At 51.0% G+C, this 23,440-nt stretch overlaps 2 protein-coding genes across 2 annotated transcripts in view; one reads left to right on the top strand and one right to left on the bottom strand.

The window, feature by feature from the left end:
- LOC144163867 (uncharacterized) overlaps window positions 1–23,440 on the bottom strand; it is a 37,463-nt gene that overhangs the window by 5,686 nt on the left and 8,337 nt on the right. The window contains exon 2 of the mRNA XM_077694549.1: window positions 3,874–3,964. Coding sequence (XP_077550675.1) covers window positions 3,874–3,958 — 85 coding nt within the window. The 5' untranslated portion in view covers window positions 3,959–3,964. The remainder of the gene's footprint in view (window positions 1–3,873; window positions 3,965–23,440) is intronic.
- Window positions 8,637–21,886, top strand: LOC144167775 (uncharacterized). The gene is made up of 3 exons (XM_077696979.1): window positions 8,637–8,885; window positions 12,098–12,616; window positions 21,695–21,886. Exons 1-3 carry the CDS (start codon window positions 8,637–8,639, stop codon window positions 21,884–21,886), a joined length of 960 nt encoding a protein of 319 aa, XP_077553105.1.

Here is a 23,440-nt window from a genome sequence, read left to right as displayed (position 1 = left end):
CGCGCCGTAGTGGAGGGCTTCAGAATAATTTTGAACACCTGGGCATATTTAACGCGCGCCTAAACCTCGAACACACGGGCGTTTTCGCCTCCATCACAAAAACGGCCGCGGCGGCCGAGAATCGAACCCGCGTCCTTGGGCTCAGCACCTAACATAAACTACCATAAGCTACCCTACCCAAAGCAACGCAGCCCAATTAAACATAACGTAACCTAGCGAAATCTAGCCCCACTGACACGAGTGTAACCTAACCCAGACCGACTACACCAAAAACAACTCAATTGCTCAACTCTGATGTCATGGGCTTCCGTCGCATCATATTTGTATGAATAACCAGAAAAAAAAATCGATAAAAAAATCGCATGAACATAAACTTTTAAATTTTGGGAAACGAAGAAGAAATCCCGGGCCATCTTAACTGACGCAAAACCTGGGTAGGAGCGAAGCATGCAGTGTATAAGTCTATTCAAAGATTGCAAGTCTCTCTTTCCACACTGCGCGTGCTGATTGGGCAGCGGAGAAGCACCGGTGGGAGGAGAAATCACACGTTTGCTGAGGCGGTGTTGCCGTCTCTTTTGTTGAACCGGAATTGGGTAAATAATTGGGAGGCAGACTAGCCGTAATTCGTCTTCGTGTCACATGACACTAGGTGTCGGAAAACGAGTGTCCAGGTGCATTCTTTTAGTACGTGTTTTTGTTCATGGAGATGAAACTTTGTAGCACAAAGCGTTGGAAAACGAGTGTCCAATTGTTTTAGTACCGTGGCTACATGAGACGAAAGGAGACTCCGACAGCCCCAGCCCCTAAGGTGCTTCGCCCCTAAAAACGTCCCTACGCAATATTCAAACCCTGGTTTTCCGGTCTGATCATCATCATTATCATCCTCATCATCAGCCTGTCTACGCCCACTGCAGGGCGAGGCCTCTCCCGTAGATCTATAGTTATCCCGGTCCTGCGCTAAGTGCGACCAATTTATCACCGCAAACTTCTTGATCTGACCTGTCCACATAACTTTCTGTCGCCCCCCGCCACGCTTGCCTTCTCTCGGGATACAGTCTGTTACCCTTAATGACCAACGGTTATCCTGCCTTCGCATTACAATCCCTTTCCACGCCCATTTCTCCTTAATTTCTACTAATATGTTCTTAACACACGTTTGTTCCCTGACCCACTCTGCTCTCCTAGTCCTTAATGTTACAGCTATCATCTTCCGCTCCATTGCTCGCTCAGTCGTCCTCAAATTAGTTGAACTGAACTCTTTTAGTGGGCCTCCAAGCTTCTGCCCCGTAGGTGAGTACCGGTAAAATGCAGCTGTTATACACTTTCCTCTGCAGCGACAATGGAGGCTGCCCTTCATTATCTGAGAATTCCTGCCGAATTCACTACACCCCATTCTTTATTTCTTATTATCTCTGCCTCATGACTGGGATCCGCGGTCACTACTCGGACTAACAAGATATATTCGCTGACCACTTCCAGTGCCTCACCACCTATCTCAAACCGCTGTACTCTCCCGAGGTTATTACTTATTACTTTACTTTTCTGCATACAAATTTTCAGGCCCACGATTCTACTCTGATTGTGCAGTGCGGTATTCATACTTTGCAATTCATCCCCCTAGTTACTTAGCAAGGCAACGTCATCAGCGAATCTGAGGTTACTAAGGTATTCTTCATGAACCCTTACGCCCACCTGTTCCAAATGCAATGTTCTGAATACCTCTTGGAAACATGCTGGGATTAACATTCGAGAGGTCGTGTCTCTGTGTCTGGCGCCCTTGCTTAGAGGTATTTTACCGCTCTCCTTATGGAGGACTATGGTAGCTGTGGACCCATTGTAGATATCCTCTAGTATTCTTACATAATACTCGTCGACACCTCCATTCCGTAAAGCCTGCATGACTGCTCAGGTTTCGACCTAGTAAACTGGATTCTCATAATTTATGAAGGCCACGTACAGGGGTTGAGTATACGTGGCGCATTGTTCTCTCATTTGAGTTATCGTGTGAATATGGTGTATTGTTGAACAGCCCACGAAACACTGCTTGGCATTAGATTGGCTGAAATCTAAAGTTGCAGAAATCCTGTTAACGATTACCTTGTAGACGACTGACACTAGGCTGATCGGCCTGTAATTTTTGAAGTTTTTCGTGTCACCTTTCTTATGGATTATGATGGTGTGCGCGTTCGCCCAAGATTCTAGTACACTCGTGGTCATTAAGCATTGCGTATACCAGCATTTCTAGTACAATTTGCCCGCCATCCTCCAAGAGGTCTGCTGTTATCGGATCCTAACTAGATTCTTTGTTCCCTTGCATTTCTTACGAAGCATTCTTTAATTCTGTCGTGACTGGTTGGACGTCTACCTCCTCTGAACTAGTCCCTCGTTCGGTATTATCCTGGATGTCGCGGCTACTTTACAGATCTTTATAGAACTCATCGGCTACTATAATTGTTTTATCCCTGTTTGTGATGACATTGCCTTTCTTGTCTTCAAGTGCATATGTGATTTTTCCCCATTCCCAGGCGCCTCTTCACTGTTTTCAGGCCGCCTCCGTTCTTTAAGTATGCTCAATCCTCTCCAGATTATACTTCCGTATGTCAGTTGTCTTACGCTATTAATTACTTTAAAAGCTCCGCTAGTTCTATTCTCTCAGCGGATGTGGAGACTGTCATGCGTTGCCGTTTCCTAATTAAATCTTTCGTCTCCTCGGAAAGTTTACCAGTATTCTGTCTTCCGATCTTACCTCCGACTTCTATTGCGCACCCCGTGATAATGCGTGTACGCTTGTCGCTCGCTTCCAGTGCCGTAACCTCCGATTCCTCGTTTAGAGATGAATATCGGTTCTTTAGAGCGATACTGAATTCTTACTCTTTTCGTCTTACTGTTAGCTCATTGATCGGCTTCTTTCGTACTCGAGCTTGTTTTGGCTCCTCCTCAAATCTAGCCTAATTCGAGATCGTACCATCCCGTGGTCACTACACCTCACCCTTTCGAGCACTTCCACGTCCTGCACGACTCCAGTGTCATCGCATAGCATGAAGTCTACTTCATTTTGATGCTACCCATTTGGGCTCCTCCACGTCCACTTACGGTTCTATGGTTTTTGGAAGATATTCATGATGCGCAGATTATTCCGTTCTGTGAACTCTACAAAAGTCCCCTCTGTTAATCGTACAGCCCAGAGCATAGTTCCCAACTGCCTTGTCCCCACCAGCCTGCCTTTTGCCTGTTTTAGCATTGAAGTTTCCCATAACTACGGTACACTGTGTCTTTACGTTAGCCATTGCCGATTGCACATCTTCACAGAAGCGTTCAACTAGGTGGTCGTCATGGCTGGATGTAGGCGCGTAGACAGGTATCACCTTGAATTTGTAAGTCTTATTAAGCCTAATTGCGAAACCGGTTACCCTTTCGTTAATGCTGTAGTATTCGTCTATGTTGCAAGCAATGTTTTTATTGACTAGAAATCCAAGTCCCAGTTCTCTTCTGTCCACTAGACCATGGTAACATAGGACGTGTCCATTTTTCAGCACAGTAAAGGCTTCTCCTGTTTGATAGAAGACACTATACCAGAGCGCCACAGAAACAGCTGCAGGAGTGAGTCTTCGCGGAATGTTTGCCCAACAAAGCTTCGCGTGGCGTGCCTAGCCAATAGAAGGCGAGTGCCGTGAGAATTTCGGAAGTTAACGGTGACGGCTGCCGTGGGAAGAGACACTTCCGTGAAACAGAAAAGCTCATTTGCTAGCCAGGAGAACTCTGCACCCTATGTAGGCCTGGATGTTAACGTTGTAATGGATGCAAGGGAATCCGTAGTAACACTTTTGCCCAGGCCGATACACTCTCGTGCTGTTTGTAAGGAATCGGACAAACCTTCATTTTCGGCGTCGTCCCTCAGCTGCCGGCACAGATCGTCGAACTGGGCGACCAAAGATAGCTTCGGGGGCGTCGCATCCATGGCGGCCTGCGGGAAGAATGAAAACATTGCGAACGCAATAGCATACGCCTCGAATGACACCGACTTCGATGTTGATGCATGAACCTGTACGCACAGTTTTGGCGTTTCTTTAGTGTCATGAGCGCGCGCGGAGTTTGACCGGCGAACTCAATACTCCCCTTTGAAGGAGACCACTCGACAACAAACGTTTATTGCTTCAAAGACGCCCTACCAGCCTGACCGCACGCTTGCGAGCAGGCTGATATGCCTACATTTTTGTGGCACCAGGCCGGAACTAGACCCCTCCACGTTGCGAGCAAATGTCAAAAGTCCCTGGCATGTGATATATCGAAGGCCGCCGAAGAGAACGCCGCTAGCCGCCTCCCATCTACGAGAGAGAGTGCGCAGCTTTCGTCTCGTTGTCAGAGGTCGAGTTGAGAGGGTAGTAACTGCGGTTTCTCATCGCGCGTAGCTTTTGGTAATAGCGAATGGATTTTCACAATTCTTGCGGGACGAGATTGCTGGGACAATATACATTACGCCAAAATACATTTGGAGTATTCGATGTTGAGTGCTGCAGGGTCTCTTTAACGCACCGACGCTACACAGGCGATGCGACGCGCCTTAGTGAAGCGCTCCATGTTAATTTTCACCACCTGGCTATCTTTAACGTGCGCGAAATGTTGAAGCGGCCGCCGCGGCCGGGAATCAAAACCGACTTTTATGTCCAAGGGCGATTAAAAGAAATACGAACAACGGAGCACACAGCTTTCGACGCATGCCGCATCGTCTGGTTGCACTTTCAGTAAACTGCGTGCATGCGTACTTCTTCTAGAGCGTCTGAGAGTGTGGCGGACTGCTAGAAGAAAGGTTTGATAAAGAAGCGTCGCCGGTCATTTATTTTGAGGTGTCTTTTAATGCCCTGTCACCACTCAGCATCCAAGAGCGATGCGCAGTAGGCTGATTGCGGCTAGCATGTGCCCTTCAACGATCATCCTGCTCAGTGGTGACGCAGCGTGAAAAGGCGCCTCAAAATAAAAGTCTGGCGTTGCTTCATGATGAAGCATTTCTTATAAATTTATAGGTCACACTTTCAAACGCTCGTGGAGAAGAGCGAATGCGCACAGTGTACTGACTTTGCAGCCAGATAATGCGGCATACGTCAGAGGCTCTGCACTCCGTTTTTAGAATTTCTTGTAATCCCCCTGTATGTTCTTTAATAGTGACCATGTCGGGACATACCATGATATCGCAGATTAGAAAACGTTATATTCGTCGTTATGAACTTAAATTTCCGGAGTGCAAAACATTTTAAGTGCAGAACACTTTAGGCGATCAGTTTGTCGTCGTAGCTCGCTCCACGGGGTACCGTCGTCACGGTACAAGCTTCGGAAAACAATTAGTTTATATAGTCAGTCATAGCCGCTCGAAACTCGGGAACCCCTGGCGCTTGTCATACATCTCCCCGTTTTTCAGAGCGAAGAAAACAAGAAAACTGTAGGTACAGCCACCGGCAAAATAAACCGGGGCACGCGAACGAATGACGAAATGCGTCGCCGCGCTATCTGACGTTGCAGTTGTGGTGTCGAGACATCGATGTGCGCGTGCGCGTCCAACCACGCTCGTTATCCTGCCTTTTTCTTCGCTTCAAGCGGCAAAGCTGATCAAATTCAAGAGGTCGTGAAGAGAAAATGCATTCACAATTCATTGCTTCTAGAATTTCGGAGGCGCCTTTGGAATTCTCGTTTTGAGCCGCATCGCAAGCGACCATGCGCGCGTCGTCGGTCCGCAGCGCAAACTAGCAGTGACGTCACGTCATGTACATTCGAGAGTTCAACGCGTTCAACGTTCTTTGTGTTTATTGTTATGCAAAGCTGCAAACCCGATATTTTAAAAATAATTCATCCTTTATTCGTTGCCAAAAACAGTTTACTACCCACGTGAGCGGTGTCGTGACCGGTTCACTTGTCTGGCAACAATTGTAGCAGAACTCAGACCTACTGGGCTGTTTGTACAGTTTGTAGCCGGTTTCCCTGCTTCATTTGACGTTTTTTTTGCCAAATTCTCTTCGGAATCTTACCCTTTTTATGAAATGGCACAAAACCGCTCAAGCAAACAAAAAAAAGGGCACCGCGTGCGATCCGTACTTACGGCCTCCAAGCCAGCCTAACGTCACGGCCAGCATAGTCGGACACTTTATCCACTACACTATCGACGTGAGAAGCGCGCGCGGCGAAAAACTGCTGCATAAAACCCGCTTCGCAATTGTAACCTAGCACTCATTCGTGTTTTGATCATTTCTAATCAACCCAGAGCTTTAACCTCCCACTTATTCCCGAACGTTTCTGCAGTAAGCCAAAGGGGGGCGTATAAACAGCATTGTTTATTCGAGGAAACAGGAAAGCAATCAAAGATGGTGGGACTCAGCGATTCGGCGCTGTATCGCTGCTTCTAGCTAGTTATTTTTGCGCTTGATGAGTATTTGATGGATGGGTCTCGGGTTCCGACTGCTGGAAACTCCTTCAATAAACGTGTTTATGTAATACATTCTCATTTTAAGCGTTCTGTCATTTACCTAGTCAGTTCAGAAGTTTCACGTTCGCGCAACTCACATAGGCTACGTTAGACAGAAGTCGGCATACTTGTGCAAGAACGTCGGATAGAAAACGACAGTGTAGACACGTGCGAAACTGGGCAAACAGTTTACGAACGCCCAGTTTAGATTAAACGTGGTTAATTGTGCCTGCGCAGCTCGTTCGCGTTGTTGCCTGAAAGTTCGACCATGTTGATCAGTCGTATCAGAGATCAGACATCTCCTGTTCAGCTCTGAAATGTCTGATCCCTGATACGACTGATCAACATGGTCGAACTTTAAACGTGGTTAATTCTGCCTGCGCCTCTCGTTCGCGTTGTTGCCTGAAAGTTCGACCATGTTGATCAGTCGTATCAGAGATCAGACATCTCCTGTTCAGCTCTGAAATGTCTGATCTCTGATGCGACTGATCAACATGGTCGAACTTCTCGCTGCTTCTCGCTAGTTATTTTTGCGCTTGATCAGACATCTCCTGTTCAGCTCTGAAATGTCTGATCTCTGATACGACTGATCAACATGGTCGAACTTTGCCATCGGCCAGCATTGTATGGCCGATGGCAAAAAGTTCCTGCGTTTTTGCAGCCGCTCCATTCCATAGGGGCGATTTCCCGTGCAAGCCGGGTGAACTTCCCAAGCGTTGTAGTCCCACACAAGGGCCGAGCGCCAAGCCGGGGAGTCGCTTGTACCTATTTTACCGGTAGGTGCCCGGCGCCACCAAGGAACACGAATTCACATGGTGCCTTCCACAGCCACGGTGGACGCTCAACTCGCAACCGCCTGTGGCAGGAAAAGCCGCCAGACTCTTTCACCCCCGGCAATGGCGCAACGCGGCATGATGGCCGGGGGCCCCGCCAGATGGACAAGGGTCAGGGGCCCCTCGATAGGGTAAAGGCAGCTTTCCAGACGTGGACTCCCCTTTCAAGGGTCCGCACTCGACCAGGGACGCCTGTACCCATTAAAGGAACCGGTGGGTGTCCGGCGGCACCAGGATTCGAACCCAGTACCTTCCGCATACGAGGCGAGTGCTGTACCTCTGAGCCCTGCATTCCGCCGAATGCCATGCGATAGCGCTTAAAGGAAGCCCACACCAACCCATGGCATCTCACTTCTAGTACGCCAATATGCTAAAACCTGTGGCGTCCATTGTTCACGTAAAAAATCTCGGAATCTCGTCGTCCGCCCTGACGCCAAGCGATACCGCAAGGAACATTCAAATACCCCTTGATGGCCAAGCCATCACTCCAACCCCCAGCATCAAGATCCTGGGCCTACATCTTCAGGCCAGCTCCAAGAGTGACGTATCCTTGCAGCGCTTCAAACACAGCATCAATGAAATCATACACATGATCAGGCGACTTGCCACCAGAAGCAAGGCCTTAAGGAATCCGACACCTTTCGATTAGTTCAAATTTTTGTCCTAGCAAGCCATTGGTCTTCCCATGAGTGCGTCCACAGAGAGGCTGCTTAGCACGGGGCTCTACAACACGGTGGAAGAGCTTAAAGAGGGCTATCTTCCTATCCAGAAGCTCCGAACGAACACAAGTGCGGCGGTTTCCCGCATCATTCCCCAGTTTGGCTGGGCCGCACAGAATGTCACTCCGCTTGATGTGCTCCTGGACTTTTGCCGAAAAGTACTAAAGATGCTCCCTTTGCTTAGAAATATTGCCGCAAAACATGTACGGGTTTGTTTATTTATTGTTTGTTCTAAATGCCAGGCCGCGCCCAGCTTTGCTATCTGTGTCCCATGCGAAGCGCGTGTTCTATTCCTTATTTTTATGCCGCACGGGCTATCTCATTCACATAAGCAGACTGTTTCGCCCTAACGTCGCTAGCCCAGAATAATCTTCTGTGATCTACAATGTTCTGGGAGTGAATCGACGGTTCCAGAAACAGTCACGCCGAAAGATAAAAGTCTGCAGAGCAGACGCCGCGGCATTCCTTTCGACGATACTCGCCCGCGCAAGTCAATTTGTTGACCGCTGCTTCGCCGCCTCTGTATTCTTTTGAGTTGTTAGGGGAGCACAAGTTCGCTCCAATAAAATTGTTTTCCGAGAAGACAACTGCATCGTCTTCGGCCACGTGACATCTGGTAGAGGCGCGGGGTACATGAACCCTATGTCCTCGTCAAGCCAACAAGGAAGTCCCACTCGTGCCAGCCGCCGACAACAAGGTCTTCAGCCGGAGTTTAGACTGCTTCCGGATAAAGTGAAGAAAGAAGACGTTGTGACCACCACCATGACAAACGCAGGCACCATGACCATCGCTCCCAGTCCTGCCCTCGTTCTTCAGCAACCCAGGAAGCCCCCATCATTTCATGGGTCCCCTTCGGAGGACCCCGAAGACTGGTTGGAGCAAGTGGAACGGGTCAGGCTGTTCAATCGATGGGACGATGCGGAGACAATGAGGCAAGTGTTCTACTACCTTGAGGACTCAGCACGGATCTGGTTCGAAAACCATGAGAGTTCCCTAGAGTATTGGAACAATTTCCGAACGCAATTTTTAACGACGTTCACAACGGTTGTGCGAAAAGAGCGGGCCGAAGTCTTGCTGCGGACGTCGACAGAACACCCTAACGAAAGCGTTGTTGTGTTCGTCGAAGAGATGAAAAGGCTCTTCAGGCGTGCTGACCCTTGGATGGCGGAAGAGAAGAAGGTAAGCTTCTTAATGCGTGGTGTGAACGAGGAATTGTTTGCTTGACTTGTCCGCAACCCGCCGAAAACCATCGCCGAATTTGTGACCGAAGCCAGCACCATAGAGAAGGCTCTTGGAATGCGTACTAAGCAGTATGACCGCAACTTTGTTGGCGCGGCCAATGCGAACTACGTCGACAGCATGCCGATTCCGGCAAGAAGGGAAGAAGTGCAGGGAAGAAGTGCAGCAAGCGCTGGGAACCTCAATGACCTCAGAAGCGCCCCGCGAGCCGCAAGCCATGTCCTACGCGGCTGCTTTTCGCCGGCCTCACCCAACTGCGCCCTACCGTCAGGAAACTCCGTACTGTCGCACCCTGTCTCCGTCCCAACCACCTCCGGTGCAACCCCCCCCCCCAAGGAAGATCGAGGTGTCGCGAACGCCCAATAATCGACCACTGTGCTACCACTGCGGAGATGCCGACCACATCGACCGTCGCTGCCCCTAGAAGAGGCTCGGTTTGGGAGGATTCTCCGTCGACGCACCACGCCCCCGAACCGGCCAGTGCCCTACTGAGATCGAAGACTACCTGTCCGACACCAACCGAGGACCAGCCCGATTCAACCGTTCACCGTCGCCCTACCCGTACCAGTCGCCAAACCGCCGCAGCACTGCTGACTTCTCACGTGGAAGGTCCCCCAGCCCACGCGGGGGAAACAAAAAGCAGCAACTTCTGGAGGTAAAGTTGCAGGACTGCGGAAAAATGAAAACCCTCCAACGACGCAGCGACTCGCTGAAGACCATGATTCAGGACATGCCCTTAGCCCGACGACCCGATCTAACCCTGGAGTGATGTCCGAACACGACCACAGCAAAACGCGGGACGCGTACCTGACACGACCGAACCTGCCGCTGAGAATATGGCGAAGACGACGACGGATAGTGCCCGACCGTCAACACGTACAAGCAGAGATACGACGCCACGACGCACCCGGAACTCGAGAAACGTTCACCTGCCCATCGACGAGTTTGATGTAGTCGCTCTCATAGACACGGGAGCCGACTACTCAGTAATGAGCAGGCCATTTGCGTCTTAGCTGAAAAAAGTTTTGACCACATGGGACGGTCCGCACATACGCACAGCAGATGGCCACCTCGTGACGCCAAGTGGAACGTGCACATCGCGCGTCACCATAGACGGCACGTCGTACAGATTGAAATGGACCTTCTGGGCCCGCTCCCTGCGTCACGATCCGAGAACAAGTGGATTGTCGTAGCGACAGACAACATGACGCGCTACGCAGAGACGGCTGCTCTTCCGAGGGGCACTGCACAAGAAGTCGCAAATGTCTTTATTAACCAAGTTGTGCTGCGACATGGAGCCCCTGAAGTCCTAATCACGGACCGCGGAACGGCCTTCACTGCGGAGCTGATGCAAGGAATCTTACGCTAGAGCAACACGGATCACTGAAGAACGACGGCGTACCACCCCCAAACGAACGGACTTACGGAACGTCTGAACAAGACGATCGCGGATATGCTGTCTATGTACGTCTACGTTGAACATAAGATTTGGGAAGAAGTCCTCCCATATGTCACGTTTACGTACAACACACCGACCCAGGATACTACACAGATGACACCGTTCGAGCTTGTCTACGAAAGACGGCCGACTACGATGCTCGACGCCATGCTTCAGCATGTGGAAGACGACGACCTCAACGCCGACGGCCAAGTGTACCTTCAACGTGTAGTGGAGGCCCGCCAGCTCGCTCAAGTTCGTATAACGGACCAGAAGGTGGTGGATGCCGGCCGCTACAACCTCCGACGCCGAGACGCCGAGTACCAACCAGGAGATCGTCTGTGGGCTTGGACTACCATCCGACGACGCAGAATAAGTGAGAAGCTTCTGCGACGGTATTTCTGACGCTACCAGATTCTACGACGGGTTGGCCAATTAACCTACGAAGTGATCCCCAAATGTGATTCCGGCACATCACGACGACGCACGCGACCCGAAGTCGTCCACGTGGTTTGCCTCAAACCGTACTTCGCAAGACGACGGCTTTTTTTGTTGTTGTTTTGTTGTTGCTGTTTGTTCGGACTGCCGTTTTATTTTATTATGGGGTCGATGCACTCTAAGAGTGGGGGTAATGCTGTGAACCATGTACGGGTTTGTTTATTTATTGTTTGTTTTAATGCCCGGCCGCGCCCGGCTTTGTTATTTGTGTTGCATGCAAAGCGCGTGTTCCATTCTTTATTTGTATTGCCACGAACCATGTATTGTTTATTTATTGTTTGTTTTTACTGCCGGGCCAAGCCCGGCTGTGTTATCTGCGTTCCCAGCTAATCGCGGCTTCCACTCCTTATTTTTATGCCGCACGGGCTATCACTTTCAGTTAAGCAGACTGTTTCGCCCAAACTTCGCTAGCCCAGAATAATCGTGTGGGATCTGCAATATTCTGGATGTGAATCGACGGTTCCAGAAACACTTGCGCCGAAGGATAAAAGCCTGCAGAGCAGACACCGTGGCATTCGAATCGCCGGAGCTCGCCTGCACGCGTCACTTTGTTGACTGCCGCTTCGCCGCCACTGTACTCTGAGTTTATAGGGGAGCACAAGTTCGCTCCAATAAACGTGTTTTTCTTGAAGACAACTGCGTCGTCTCTGGCTTGACATCTGGTGGTGGTGCTGGGTACGCATTGTTCATGAGCTCTACAACATAGAAAGCTGCCAAGCCAGTCCAACAAGAGCCAGCCCCCGACTGCAAGACCTCCCGCCCGAGTTTGGTCTCCTGCCAGACGGAACCCAAAAGAACAACCGCTGCAACCACCACCATGGTGCAAGAAGCAACATCACCAATCGTCATGCAGCAGCCATGGGAACCGCCATCCTTCCGAGGAGCCCCCGCAGAAGATCCAGAAGAATGGCTGGAGAAGCTGGAGCGCGTCCGGATCTTCAACAGGTGGGACGACGCAGAAACGTTTCGGCATGTTTTCTTTTACTTGGAAGATTCAGCTCGCACTTGGTTCGAGAACCACGAGAGCTCCTTGACCAACTGGGCTCGCTTCAAAAGCGATTTCCTGAAGACATTGACTACCCTGGTCAGAAAAGAACGCGTGGCACTATTGCTGGAAACTCGAACGCAGCACCCCAACGAAGGGGTCATGATCTTCGTCGAGGAGATGAAGCGACTTTTTTGCCGTGCGGACCCAGAAATGACGGAGGAAAAGAAACTACGGTTTCTGATGCGAGGTGTGAAGCAAGAGCTCTTCGCGTGCCTTGTTCGCAACCCCCCTAAGACCGTGTCCGAATTCGCGTCTGAGGCCGCCGCAATGGAGAAGACGCCCGAAATCCGAACAAGGCAGTACGACCGCCAAATGAATGCGCTGGTTTCAGAGACAATTGGTGCCGGCGCTATTAACTCCGACTCACTACGCGACACCATCCGTGCAGTGGTGAGGGAGGAGCTACGGGAAATTTTCCCTACGACGACACCACAACCTCAAGTCGCTTTCCTGACTGACGTGATCCGGGAAGAAGTACAGCAGGCTTTGGGAACTTCTATGCCATCCGAAGCACCACGCGAGCCAGAGGCTTTGACCTACTCCGCGGCTGTTCGTCGACCCCGCCCTGTTTCAACACGTCGTCAAGAGGCCGAGCTATACCGCCCCCCAATGTCGCCCGCCCGACCCCCTGTAACCCGAAACCAGGCCCCAAGGAAGACCGAGGTGTGGAGAACGCCCGATAATCGCCCGCTGTGTTACCACTGCATAGAGGCCGACCACATCTACCGTCGCTGCCCATACAAGAGACCCGGACTTCGTGGTTTCTCCATCGACGCACCACGCCCCCGACCCGGCTAGCGCCCATCTGAGATTGCAGAATATCTGTCCAACACCAGCCGTGGACCAGCCCGTTTCAACCGTTCGCCGTCGCCCTACCCCTACCAGTCGCCGGACCGCCGTAGCAGTGCTGACTTCGCACGTGGAAGGTCCCCCAGCCCACGCGGGAGAAACTAAACGCAGCAACTTCTGGAGGTGAAGTTGCACAACGGCGGAAAAACGAAAACACTCCAACGACGCAACGATTCGCCGAAGACTGACTCGAGACATGCCCTCATCCCGACGACCCAACCTAACCCTGACGTCACACCCGAACACGGCCACAAGGCGCGACGCGTACCCGACATGGCCGAGCCTGCCCCTGAGAAGACAACGACGACGACGCGCAGTACACGACCGTCAACACGCACAAGCCGAGATGCGACGCCCCGACGCACCCGGAACTCGAGGAAGGCGGCGTCCGACGTAGAGGTGTCCATCGACGGCTTTGATGTAGTTGCCCTCGTAGACACGGGAGCCGACTACTCAGTAATGAGCGGACCATTTGCGTCTAAGCTGAAGAAAGTTATGACCAGATGGGACGGTCCGCACATACGCACAGCAGGAGGCCACCTCGTGACGCCAAGTGGAACGTGCACATCCCGCGTCACCATAGACGGCACGTAGTACCCTGCCGCGTTCGTTGTCTGGCCTCACTGCTCCCGCGACGTGATTCTCGGAATGGACTTTTTGACGGACAACGGCGCAATAATTGATCTGCAGACCAAGTCTAACTTTTTCCTCCGATCAATCCATGACGCCGGAACTGAACCCCGAACACCCTGCAGCTGTAAGGATCGCCGATGATCATGTCACCCTGCCACCCCGCGCAAGCTTGATGATCACCGTCTACTGTGAAAGTGCTGCTCCTGACCTCGACGCTATCGTGGAGAGTGACCAAAGGTTGCTTCTCGACCGCGGTGTGTCTGTCGCAAGAGGCATTGTGCGGTTTAAGCAACGCCGGTCCCATGTTTTGGTCACCAATTTCACCGAGGAGTACAAGCATTTAAACAAGGGCGCTGCAATTGTGTTCCTCGAAGAAACGCAACAGGAAAGTGACGTGATCGCAGTCGCCGAGTTTCAACGCGCACCCGAAGATACCTTCAAGCTCCAGCATCCTTTCGGCGAGAATCCGGCGCTACCGCAAGAAGAAAGGAACCAGTTATTGGCTTTGCTTTATCGCTACAGCGAGTGTTTTTCGTCGAACTCAAAGTTACGTCAAACACCTCTGGCGAAGCACCGGATAATAACCGAAGATGGAGCCCGACCTATCCGACAGTCACCGTACCGCGTGTCTTCACACGAGCGCGAAGCCATCCGGACTCAAGTAGACGACATGCTCAGCAACGACATAATACAGCCATCTAAAAGTCCGTGGTCTGCGCCGGTCGTACTTGTGAAAAAAAAATGACGGCACTTTCTGCGTTGACTACCGCAGACTGAACAAAATCACCAAAAAGGTCGTGTACCCCCTGCCACGAATCGACGACGCCCTCGACCACCTCTGCCACGCGAAGTACTTCTCATCGATGGATCTGAAGACCGGCTACTGGCAAACTGAAGTGGACGAGAGAGACCGATAGAAGACTGCATTTATTACCCCGGACGGTCTATACGAGTTCAAGGTGATGCCGTTTGGGCTGTGCACGGCACCTGCCATGTTTCAAAGGGTCATGGACACTGTGCTAGCTGTCCTGAAGTGGCACACCTGCCTCGTATACCTTGACGACGTTGTGGTATTCGCATGGACTTTCCATGAACACCTTGCAAGATTGGAGTCTGTACTCGAGGCTATTCGCTCGTCGGGGTTAACGCTGAGGCCCGAAAAGTGCCGCTTCGTTTACGAGGAACTCATGTTTTTGGGACACGTCGGCAACGCCACGAGAGTCCTGCCTGACCCGGCGAAAACATCAGCCCTAGCGAACTTCCAAAGACCGAAAGACAAGAAGGACGTGCGAAAATTTCTCGGGCTATACGCATACTGCCGGTGCTTCGTCGCAAGCTTCGCACGCATTGCAGAGCCACTCACGCACCTGACAAAGGATAGCCCCCCTTTCGCCTGGGAAAATGCCCAAGAAAAAGCAATCTGCGAGCTGCAACAGCACCTGCAAAACCCGCCCGTGCTCGCTCATTTCGACGAAAATGCCAAAACTGGAATGCACACGGATGCCAGCGATATAGGTTTGGGTGCCGTCCTCGTCCAAAAGCAAAGCGGTTGCGAAAAGGTAATCGCCTACGCCAGCCGTGGTCTGTCGGAGGAGGAAAAAAAACTACTCTGCCTCCGACAAAGAGTGCCTGGCTATCATATGGGCCATTTCAGAATTTCGCCCTTATGTGTATGGCAGACCATTCAAGGTTGTGACAGACCACCATGCGCTGTGTTGTCTCGCCAATTTGAAGGACTCCTCTTGCCGTCTTGGGCGGTGGAGCTTGCGCCTGCAAGAGTTCGACGTTACAATAGTCTACAAATCCGGCAGGAAACACTCCGACGCCGACTGCCTGTCCCGCGCCCCAGTCGACCCACCACCACAAGACACCGATGAAGACAGCGCGTTCTTCGGAGTCGTGACAGAGAGCGACCTAGCCGCCAAGCAGCGTGCCGACCCCGACCTGCGCGTCATGATCGACTACCTCGAAGCACGCAACGTCGCCGCTCCTAAGGCGTTCAAGAGGAACTTACCAGCCTTCACCCTCAAAAACTCCGTCCTCGTGAAGAATTTCAGCCCCGGAACGAGAACGAATTGTCTACTTGTCATCCCCGCAGACCTTCGTGACGAAAGTTTGGAAGCGTGCCACGACGACCCGTCTTCCGGACATCTCGGAACAGCTCGCACTATTGCAAAAATCAAGGCGAAGTACTTCTGGCCCAGACTTACATCTGACGTCACCCACTACGTTCGGAGTTGCCGTGACTGCCAGCTACGAGAAACGCCGCCGACAAGACCCGCCGGATTACTGCAACCAATCGCCATCCCGTCGAGGCCATTTCAACAGATCGGAATGGACCTTTTAGGCCCGTTCCCTACCTCACGATTACAGAACAAGTGGATTGTCATAGCGACAGACTACATGACGCGCTACGCAGAGACCGCGCTCTTCCGAGGGGCTCTGCACAAGAAGTCGCAAATGTCTTTATTAACCAAGTTGTGCTGCGACATGGAGCCCCGGAAGTCCTAATCACGGACCGCGGAACGGCCTTCACTGTGGAGCTTATGCAAGGACTCTTACGCTGCAGCAACACGGACCACCGCAGAACGACGGCGTACCACCACCAAACGAACGGTCCAACGGAAGGTTTGAACAAGACGATCGCGGATATGCTGTCAATGTACGTCGACGTTGAACATAAGACTTGGGACGAAGTGCTCCCGTATGTCACGTTTGCGTACAACACGGCTACACAGGAAACTACGCAAATGACGCCGTTCGAGCTTGTCTACGGAAGACTGCCGACTACGATGCTTGACGCCATGCTTCCGCATATAGAAGACGACGACCTCAACCCGGACGTCCAAGGATACCTTCAGCGCGCGGAGGAGGCCCGCCTGCTCGCTCGAGTTCGTACAACGGGCCAGCAGCTGGTGGATGCCGGGCACTACAACCTCCGGCGCCGAGACGTCGAGTACCACCCAGGGGACCGTGTTTGGGTTTGGACTCCCATCCGACAACGCGGACTCAGTGAGAAGCTTCTGCGACGGTATTTCGGACCCTACCAGATTCTACGACGTGTCGGCCAACTTACCTACGAGCTGATCCCCGATGGTGATTCCGGAACATCACGGTGACGGACGCGGCCCGAAGTCGTCCATGTGGTTCGCTTGAAATCTTACTATGCAAGATGACGGACTTTTTTTGTTCGTTCGGACTGTCTTATTTTAGCATCGGGTCGATGCACTCTTAGAGGGGGGGGTAATGCCACGAACCATGTATTGTTTATTTATTGTTTGTTTTTACTGCCGGTCCAAGCCCGGCTGTGGTATCTGCGTTCCAAGCTAATCGCGGCTTCCACTCTTTATTTTTATGCCGCATGGGCTATCACATTCAGATAAGCAGACTTTTTCGCCCTAACTTCGCTAGCCCATAATAATCTTCTGTGATCTACAATGTTCTGGATGTGAAACCACGGTTAGAGAAACACTTGCGCCGAAGGATAAAAGCCTGCAGAGCAGACGCAGCGGTATTCGAATCGCCGGAGCTCGCCTGCACACGTCACTTTGTTGACTGCCGCTTCGCCTCCTCTGTACTCTGAGTTGTTAGGGGAGCACAAGTACGCTCCAATAAACTTGTTTTTTTCGAAGACAACGGCGTCGTCTCTGGCCGCGTGACAATAGGAAGTTTTAGCCACGTTTTAGCTGAGCGTTTTTCACGCTCCGCTCCGCGCCGTTAGCAAGCGGGAGCGCCATTGCGCATGCGTGGCGCGCAATGCCGCGAACGGCATTGGCTCGGGTTGCGCTGAGCGGGCCGCCGATACCGGAGCGGACCGTCGAAAACGGTCAGCTAAAACTCTCTAGTATGCCGCACGGGCTATCTCATTCAGATAAGCAGACTGTTTCGCCCTAATGTCGCTAGTACCGAATAGTGATCTACAATGTTCTGGATGTGAATCGACGGTTCAAGAAACACTCGCGCCGAAAGATAAAAGCCTGCAGAGCAGACGCCGCAGCATTCCTTTCGACGATACTCGCTGAGCAAATCAATTTGTTGACCGCTGCTTCGCCGCCTCTGTATTTTTTGAGTTGTTTGGGGAGCACATGTTCACTCCAATAAACTTGTTTTCCTTGAAGACAACTTCATCGTCTTTGGTTACGTGACCATATGAACCGCCTCACACGACGAGGGTCGCCGACAAGCATGGGCTCAAGCACTCAACACCACCCTCGGTGGGGATCCCACAGACGCCTCCCAACATCGAGGGCAGCAGTACGCCACCATGGTGGCTACCATGATGGCGTACGTCCTTGCTTGTGCCTCACTCAAGACCGAACTCAAGACCGAAGACATGAAGCAGAGGAAGAGGCAGCCATCGCCTTCGCTCTCACTCAACCAGGGATTCGGAAGGTCGTCACCGATTCCCAACAAGCCTACCGGAATTACCAGTCGAGTTTGGTGTCCCGACCTGCACAGTGTGTGCTACACAACCTCTCCCCAAATGGTTCCATTAGGCTCATCTGGACACCCGCTCACGCTTCCATGAAGGGCAACAAATACGCCCACTAAGCCTGCACTTCTACCCCCTGTGCTATGGAGCTGCACGAGGACAGTCACCCGCTTGTCTCTTTGAGGGACATAATCCAGCCTTATCGCCTTCCGAGACAGATTGTACTGTCGCCTTATCCTGCCCTTTCCAGAGAACAACAAACTACCCTACGGCTCCTTCTTACACCCGACGTGTCCTCCCTTAATGCATCCGAATAGCTATGACGCTGAATGTAAATTTTGCTCAGAAGTAGGAACACTCTGCCACATAATCGGAGTGTGCGACTTTAGCCCTGAGCACCCCCATCTCTTTCCGCCAACTACGGAACAAGAGCAATGCGAGATGCTGCTGTCCAGCCCCTCTCTGCCTGGCCAGCTTCAGTTTTTGGACAGAGCACATTTCGGCGCGGACTGAATATGGGCTATAGTGAAGAAGAAACCACTCCCCTGTGCCGCACTCTGGGCCGTTGAGAAATCCTAATAGATGTATTTTGTCCTCCTCCTCCTTTTCCGCTGATCTCGCCGCAGCCGTCAGCGATGACAGAGACCGAGAAGTGAGATCGTCTAACACCGGGTTTGAGCTTGAGTTTTATAAAAAACGGTTTCCACTCACGTGCTACACCAATGCAACTCAACCAACAACCGTTCATGCATCATGCAATAATTTAAGCTTATCATGAATATCTCTTTGAAGTAATAGAGGGTGTGGTTAAGCACATTTCAGTTCTATCTGGTGTCAATATTTGTAGAGTGACGTGAGTGAATTTAAGTGACATCGCATGGGTAATCGTTGTGGGTGCCGTTTACAGCTTTGCTTTCCAACCACATTCACAGGGTGTATTGGCGCTAATTTTTTTCTCATCTTGCAAGACCGTTTCGCTGCCGCCAAAGGTAGCTAAGCAGCCGGGTGCACAGTCATTTAGAAGCAGTGGCAGGTGGTATACCACTCTCAAGGAAACAGCGTAGCAGACGACACTCTTACAGCAGATAGCCCTATCCGCATGCGCGTACTCTTGCTCGATTCGCTGCTGATCACCGTGATAAGGCGCTGACATGCCGGTCGTTCGACGCTCCCGCTATATTATTAGGCTGTACACTAGACAGGAATCCAGCGCTGGCGTCTATGCGACTCATACCAAGGCCGTCGGTGTCGTCACTGGCAGCCATTACATCGTCCGCTCGCCTTAGTTTTGTCGTTGATGACTTGGATCGAAACGTTCTAGTGGCCGTATATTCGAACACGGATCCACAAAAAAGCAAAGAATGGTGCATTATTATATATATGGAAAATAAAACAAGCTCATTTTTAAGCTCAGAAAAAAAGAAGCAAGGTGTATTTTTGCCGGAACGTTTCTGCATCTATTCTGCTGGCCAAGCTGGTAATTAACAACGATGTTCCTATTCTTGGGGAAACTCAATACCAACACTTATTTTGTTTATGTTTTCATTATTTTAAGTAATAAGTTGTTTGAAGAGCTTGGAAATGTTGCTGAGCGTGCCTATGAAAACGTGGTGAAGCAGTGCACCGACCGACAGCTGCAGTTTAAACTTGTTGCTCACCGAGTTGGTTCATACTTGCAAAAGAAAACGTGGCGTTAAATAGTCGCGGACGAAGGCAAGATGGGACGGATACAGGCGCCCGTATCTGTCGTATCTTGTCTTCCTCGATGTACGTTTGGTCTCTTTTCTGTTCATCAGCGCACAAGTTTCGGAGGGACTTATTACCCGCTCAGTCATACCTTCCTTCGGCTCCGGATAGACCAATGTCAGGTACAGTCCAAAGCTGTATGACAGTAAACACAGGAGCGAGTGTCGCTCAGTACATGCAGAGCGGTCTAGCGATGGGATGGCGAACTGTCGTAGTTCGTACATTTGGCGCATCCACCCCCTGACAACGGAAGATTGCGCTGTTGTCTGCAGCGGTAGATAGGTTAGATATCTGGAAACGATTTCAGATATTACAATTGCCGATGAGGGGCTTTTACAGCAAAGCTGTAAATGGCTAGGATCCAGCAGATCGTCTCCGGTCCCAGAGCGATGTAGACAGGAATCGCTAGCTAGCGTAGCGCCACGTTGCGGAGCCCACTCAAATCCCCGGAATGGTAAAACTGCGCGCCACACCGCCGGGGCATGGAAAAAAATCATACAACATTAAAAAGGTCCTAGGGCCTTCATACAGCATGCGCCGTGATTACCATACCCGCGCTATAATAAATTTCTGCCCACGATTCTTGCATGTTTTGTAGCGTAAGCTACACTGGCCGAGGTTGAGCAGTTTCGCGTCTATCGTGAAGGGCCGTTCTATGCAAGCGTGAGGGGCATTGGATTGAATTCTATTCGATTGGCTTGGCTTGGCTTGGCTTAGATTGGTTTGCATTGAATTGGAATGGATTGGATATGGATTGGATTGGAATAAACTGGATTGTGCTGGATTTTGTTGCGTCACAGCCGCGGCAGACGCACTGGCGCCGGCGTGTGCCCAGGTGTGCGCCTCAATTGCGGAGTAGCTAAGTCTGACGCTGCGTCGGGGCCGCTTGATAGCCGTTTCACGTGGGTCGGGAAGAGCCGTGCTGAGCATGCGCGAGGAGCAGTGACTGGACTTTCAGTTAATAACCAAGAACAATGCTCAATCGCAAATTACAAACAAACGTGTTTTGCTTCGGGCACCCCTTGGACTACGACCCAGCCAAACCTCACGTTGAGGCTCAGCACCGCAGCTTTTCTGGCCAGCCCTCTTCACGGGGTGGAAGGGCTCGGAATTTTTTATCAAGCGCGAAACGGAGCGAACGCATTAATACGCTGCCCGATTGGGTGATAAAAAAACCGCCCGCCCGCATCTTCCCACGGGGGGAACTCGAGTAAATGCGTCGCATAGGGGTGGTTGTATTGCGTGAAAGTTGCGTAATTGGGTAGTTTGTGGTTACCGTTTGGATGTGGGGAGGGTTTGGAATGCTTAATTATTTCTTTCGTCTTTATTATTCTTATTTAATGTCTCGTGATTTTCGGACACAGGAGGACAGGTGAAGGTATTGTCATCATTATTTTCTTTTATTCCTTGGTGCTGTCGTTGTAATGGGCGGAGAGAACGACTGCTTTATGGTCGCTAAACTGGACTATCAAGGGATCTTTGAGCAGAGGTCGTGCGTTGGAGTAACTGGTGAAGATGAGGTCGATACAACTGCCGTGGATGGTGGTGGATTGCTTGTTGTTGTTGCTGGTGGAGACGCAGTGCAGGCCGTGGCGGGTCCCCATGTACTCGACCAATCACTCGTTCTTGCGTATGTCAACGTTAAAGTCTCCGACGAGCACGAAGGGATCGGACTTTCGCAAGCGCGCGTACACGCTGTTCATTGCACGGTCGACGTACTCGGTAACTGTCCTTCGAGCGAGGCTGGGCGCTAGGTAGATTGTCGTGACGGTAACCCCGTCGCCGATGCTGTAGACCTTGGTGTGTAGAGTGCTGTCAACGTAGTTGCCAACGGCGATGGCGTGCGAGGTACAATCGGCGTAGACATTGCCGACGAGGGTGATGCCACAGTATTCGCCATCATTGTCGCTGTAACTCCAGACTTTTCTGCTGTTGTTGTTGTTGTTGTTGTTGGCGGCGGCAGCAGAGAGAATGAGGAGCGGTTGCAGTTGTTGGCTTAGGTGGTCGCTGAAGGGTACGTGTCGTTTGAGGTACACGTCCACACCGCCAGCACGGCGAGTGGGGACAGCGCGCGCACGCGCTACCGCGTCGAACGAACCCCGCAACGTCAACGGCGGTGCTAGTACCGGCGTTCCAAATCTCGGTCAGACACAGCACGTCCACTCCAAGGTAAATATAAATGGTAGCGAAGGCTCGCGCGAAAAGCGGTTCAGAACCTATTGTCAGCAACATCAGCATGGGGGCTTATGGGAGTAGCGATTGAAGCGCGACTAGGTGAGGAGGGAACAAACACTAGTAACAAAAAACCAAGTTTTATTCAACAATAAAGCAACATTTATATTTTACGAACTGTATTTATTTCTGAATCACATTTATTTAGGCACAGTGTGCAAAGAACTTATGAAAATGTTGTTCATTCTTAAAAACCTTTTTTGTAGCGCCCTCTGAAGAATGGCACATGTCATTTCTCTGTGATGCAGTCATTGTAGTGTTCGGAAAGGAGCACCTAAAGTTCGTCTGCTAGGAAACGCCCCTCGCGTGTTTTGGTGGTGCGCATTTGCATTCGTTCTTCCTAGTTAATTTAGTGTGCCCTTAATTTTTGATGTGCGTGGAGTTGCGAGGTGCGTCGTATCGTGGGTGAACACGTTTAGTACCGTGCCCGGCGGGCACGGTGAACTACGGGACGATGCTACCAACGGTTGGAGCGGAGCGCTTTCCTCGGTACCTACGGAAACGATGTGCTGTACAAGGTTTCAACAGCAACTCCCGTACGCCTGGCGTTTCACTGCACCATTTTCCTCTCTTTTTCACAGGTAACGCGAAAATATGGTACTGTTAATACGTGCACGGGGGTTGTGTTAGGGGACGTGGTGGTGCTTCGAAAAATAGTGGGTCTAAAGCTTTGTTATGTCACAGTTACCTCTTGATTTCACCTCAGGTTGGATCGGAGCAAGTGGTGTCAATTACTCTAGGACTTCTCAGCGTATTCACACTTGAATTCAAATGATTCACTTTAATTGTCGATCTCAGTGCCGCCTTTATTGCATTACAACGCTTGTAGTGATCGTTGCTTCCCGCAAGCATTATTCCCATCGAAGTACTGTGTTGTGCTGCTCCGTGCTGCTCCGTGCTGCCCTGCTGCCAGATCTTTCCTGATTTTTTTACTTATCTGTTGCGACACTTGCCTAAACAATGCAACCATGAAATTGCCGGCGTGAATCCTGGATGAAGTTCTGAGAAACCCATGTCTACTTGATAAGACGTCAGGACAGCTGCGGTGTGCTCGCTTCACTTTCGTGAATCCGCATTACTGCGGCCTGGTTTTCTGCGTCAAGATGCAGTGCCTAGTTCCTTCCACTTGTTTCGAAGTAGTTCTGCTGTTGAGGCTTTCATTGCTCATAATGCTATGTGTTACGGGTAAAGTCAATTTTTTGGCTCGTAAAAAAAATCATAATACATGTAGTTTCCACGAACATTTTGCACTTATTGTATACGTGCTGATTTTGTACAGTGTGTTAAAGTTGTTTTATGTTTATGCTGGAATAAAATTCAAA

This window comes from Haemaphysalis longicornis, unplaced genomic scaffold (assembly GCF_048455015.1).
Source record: "Haemaphysalis longicornis isolate Haplotype H1 unplaced genomic scaffold, Haemaphysalis longicornis Haplotype H1 scaffold_1, whole genome shotgun sequence".
Classification (NCBI taxonomy): domain Eukaryota; kingdom Metazoa; phylum Arthropoda; class Arachnida; order Ixodida; family Ixodidae; genus Haemaphysalis; species Haemaphysalis longicornis.
The sequence above is the reverse complement of the archived record's forward strand: the minus strand, read 5'-3'. Positions and strand labels throughout refer to the sequence as shown.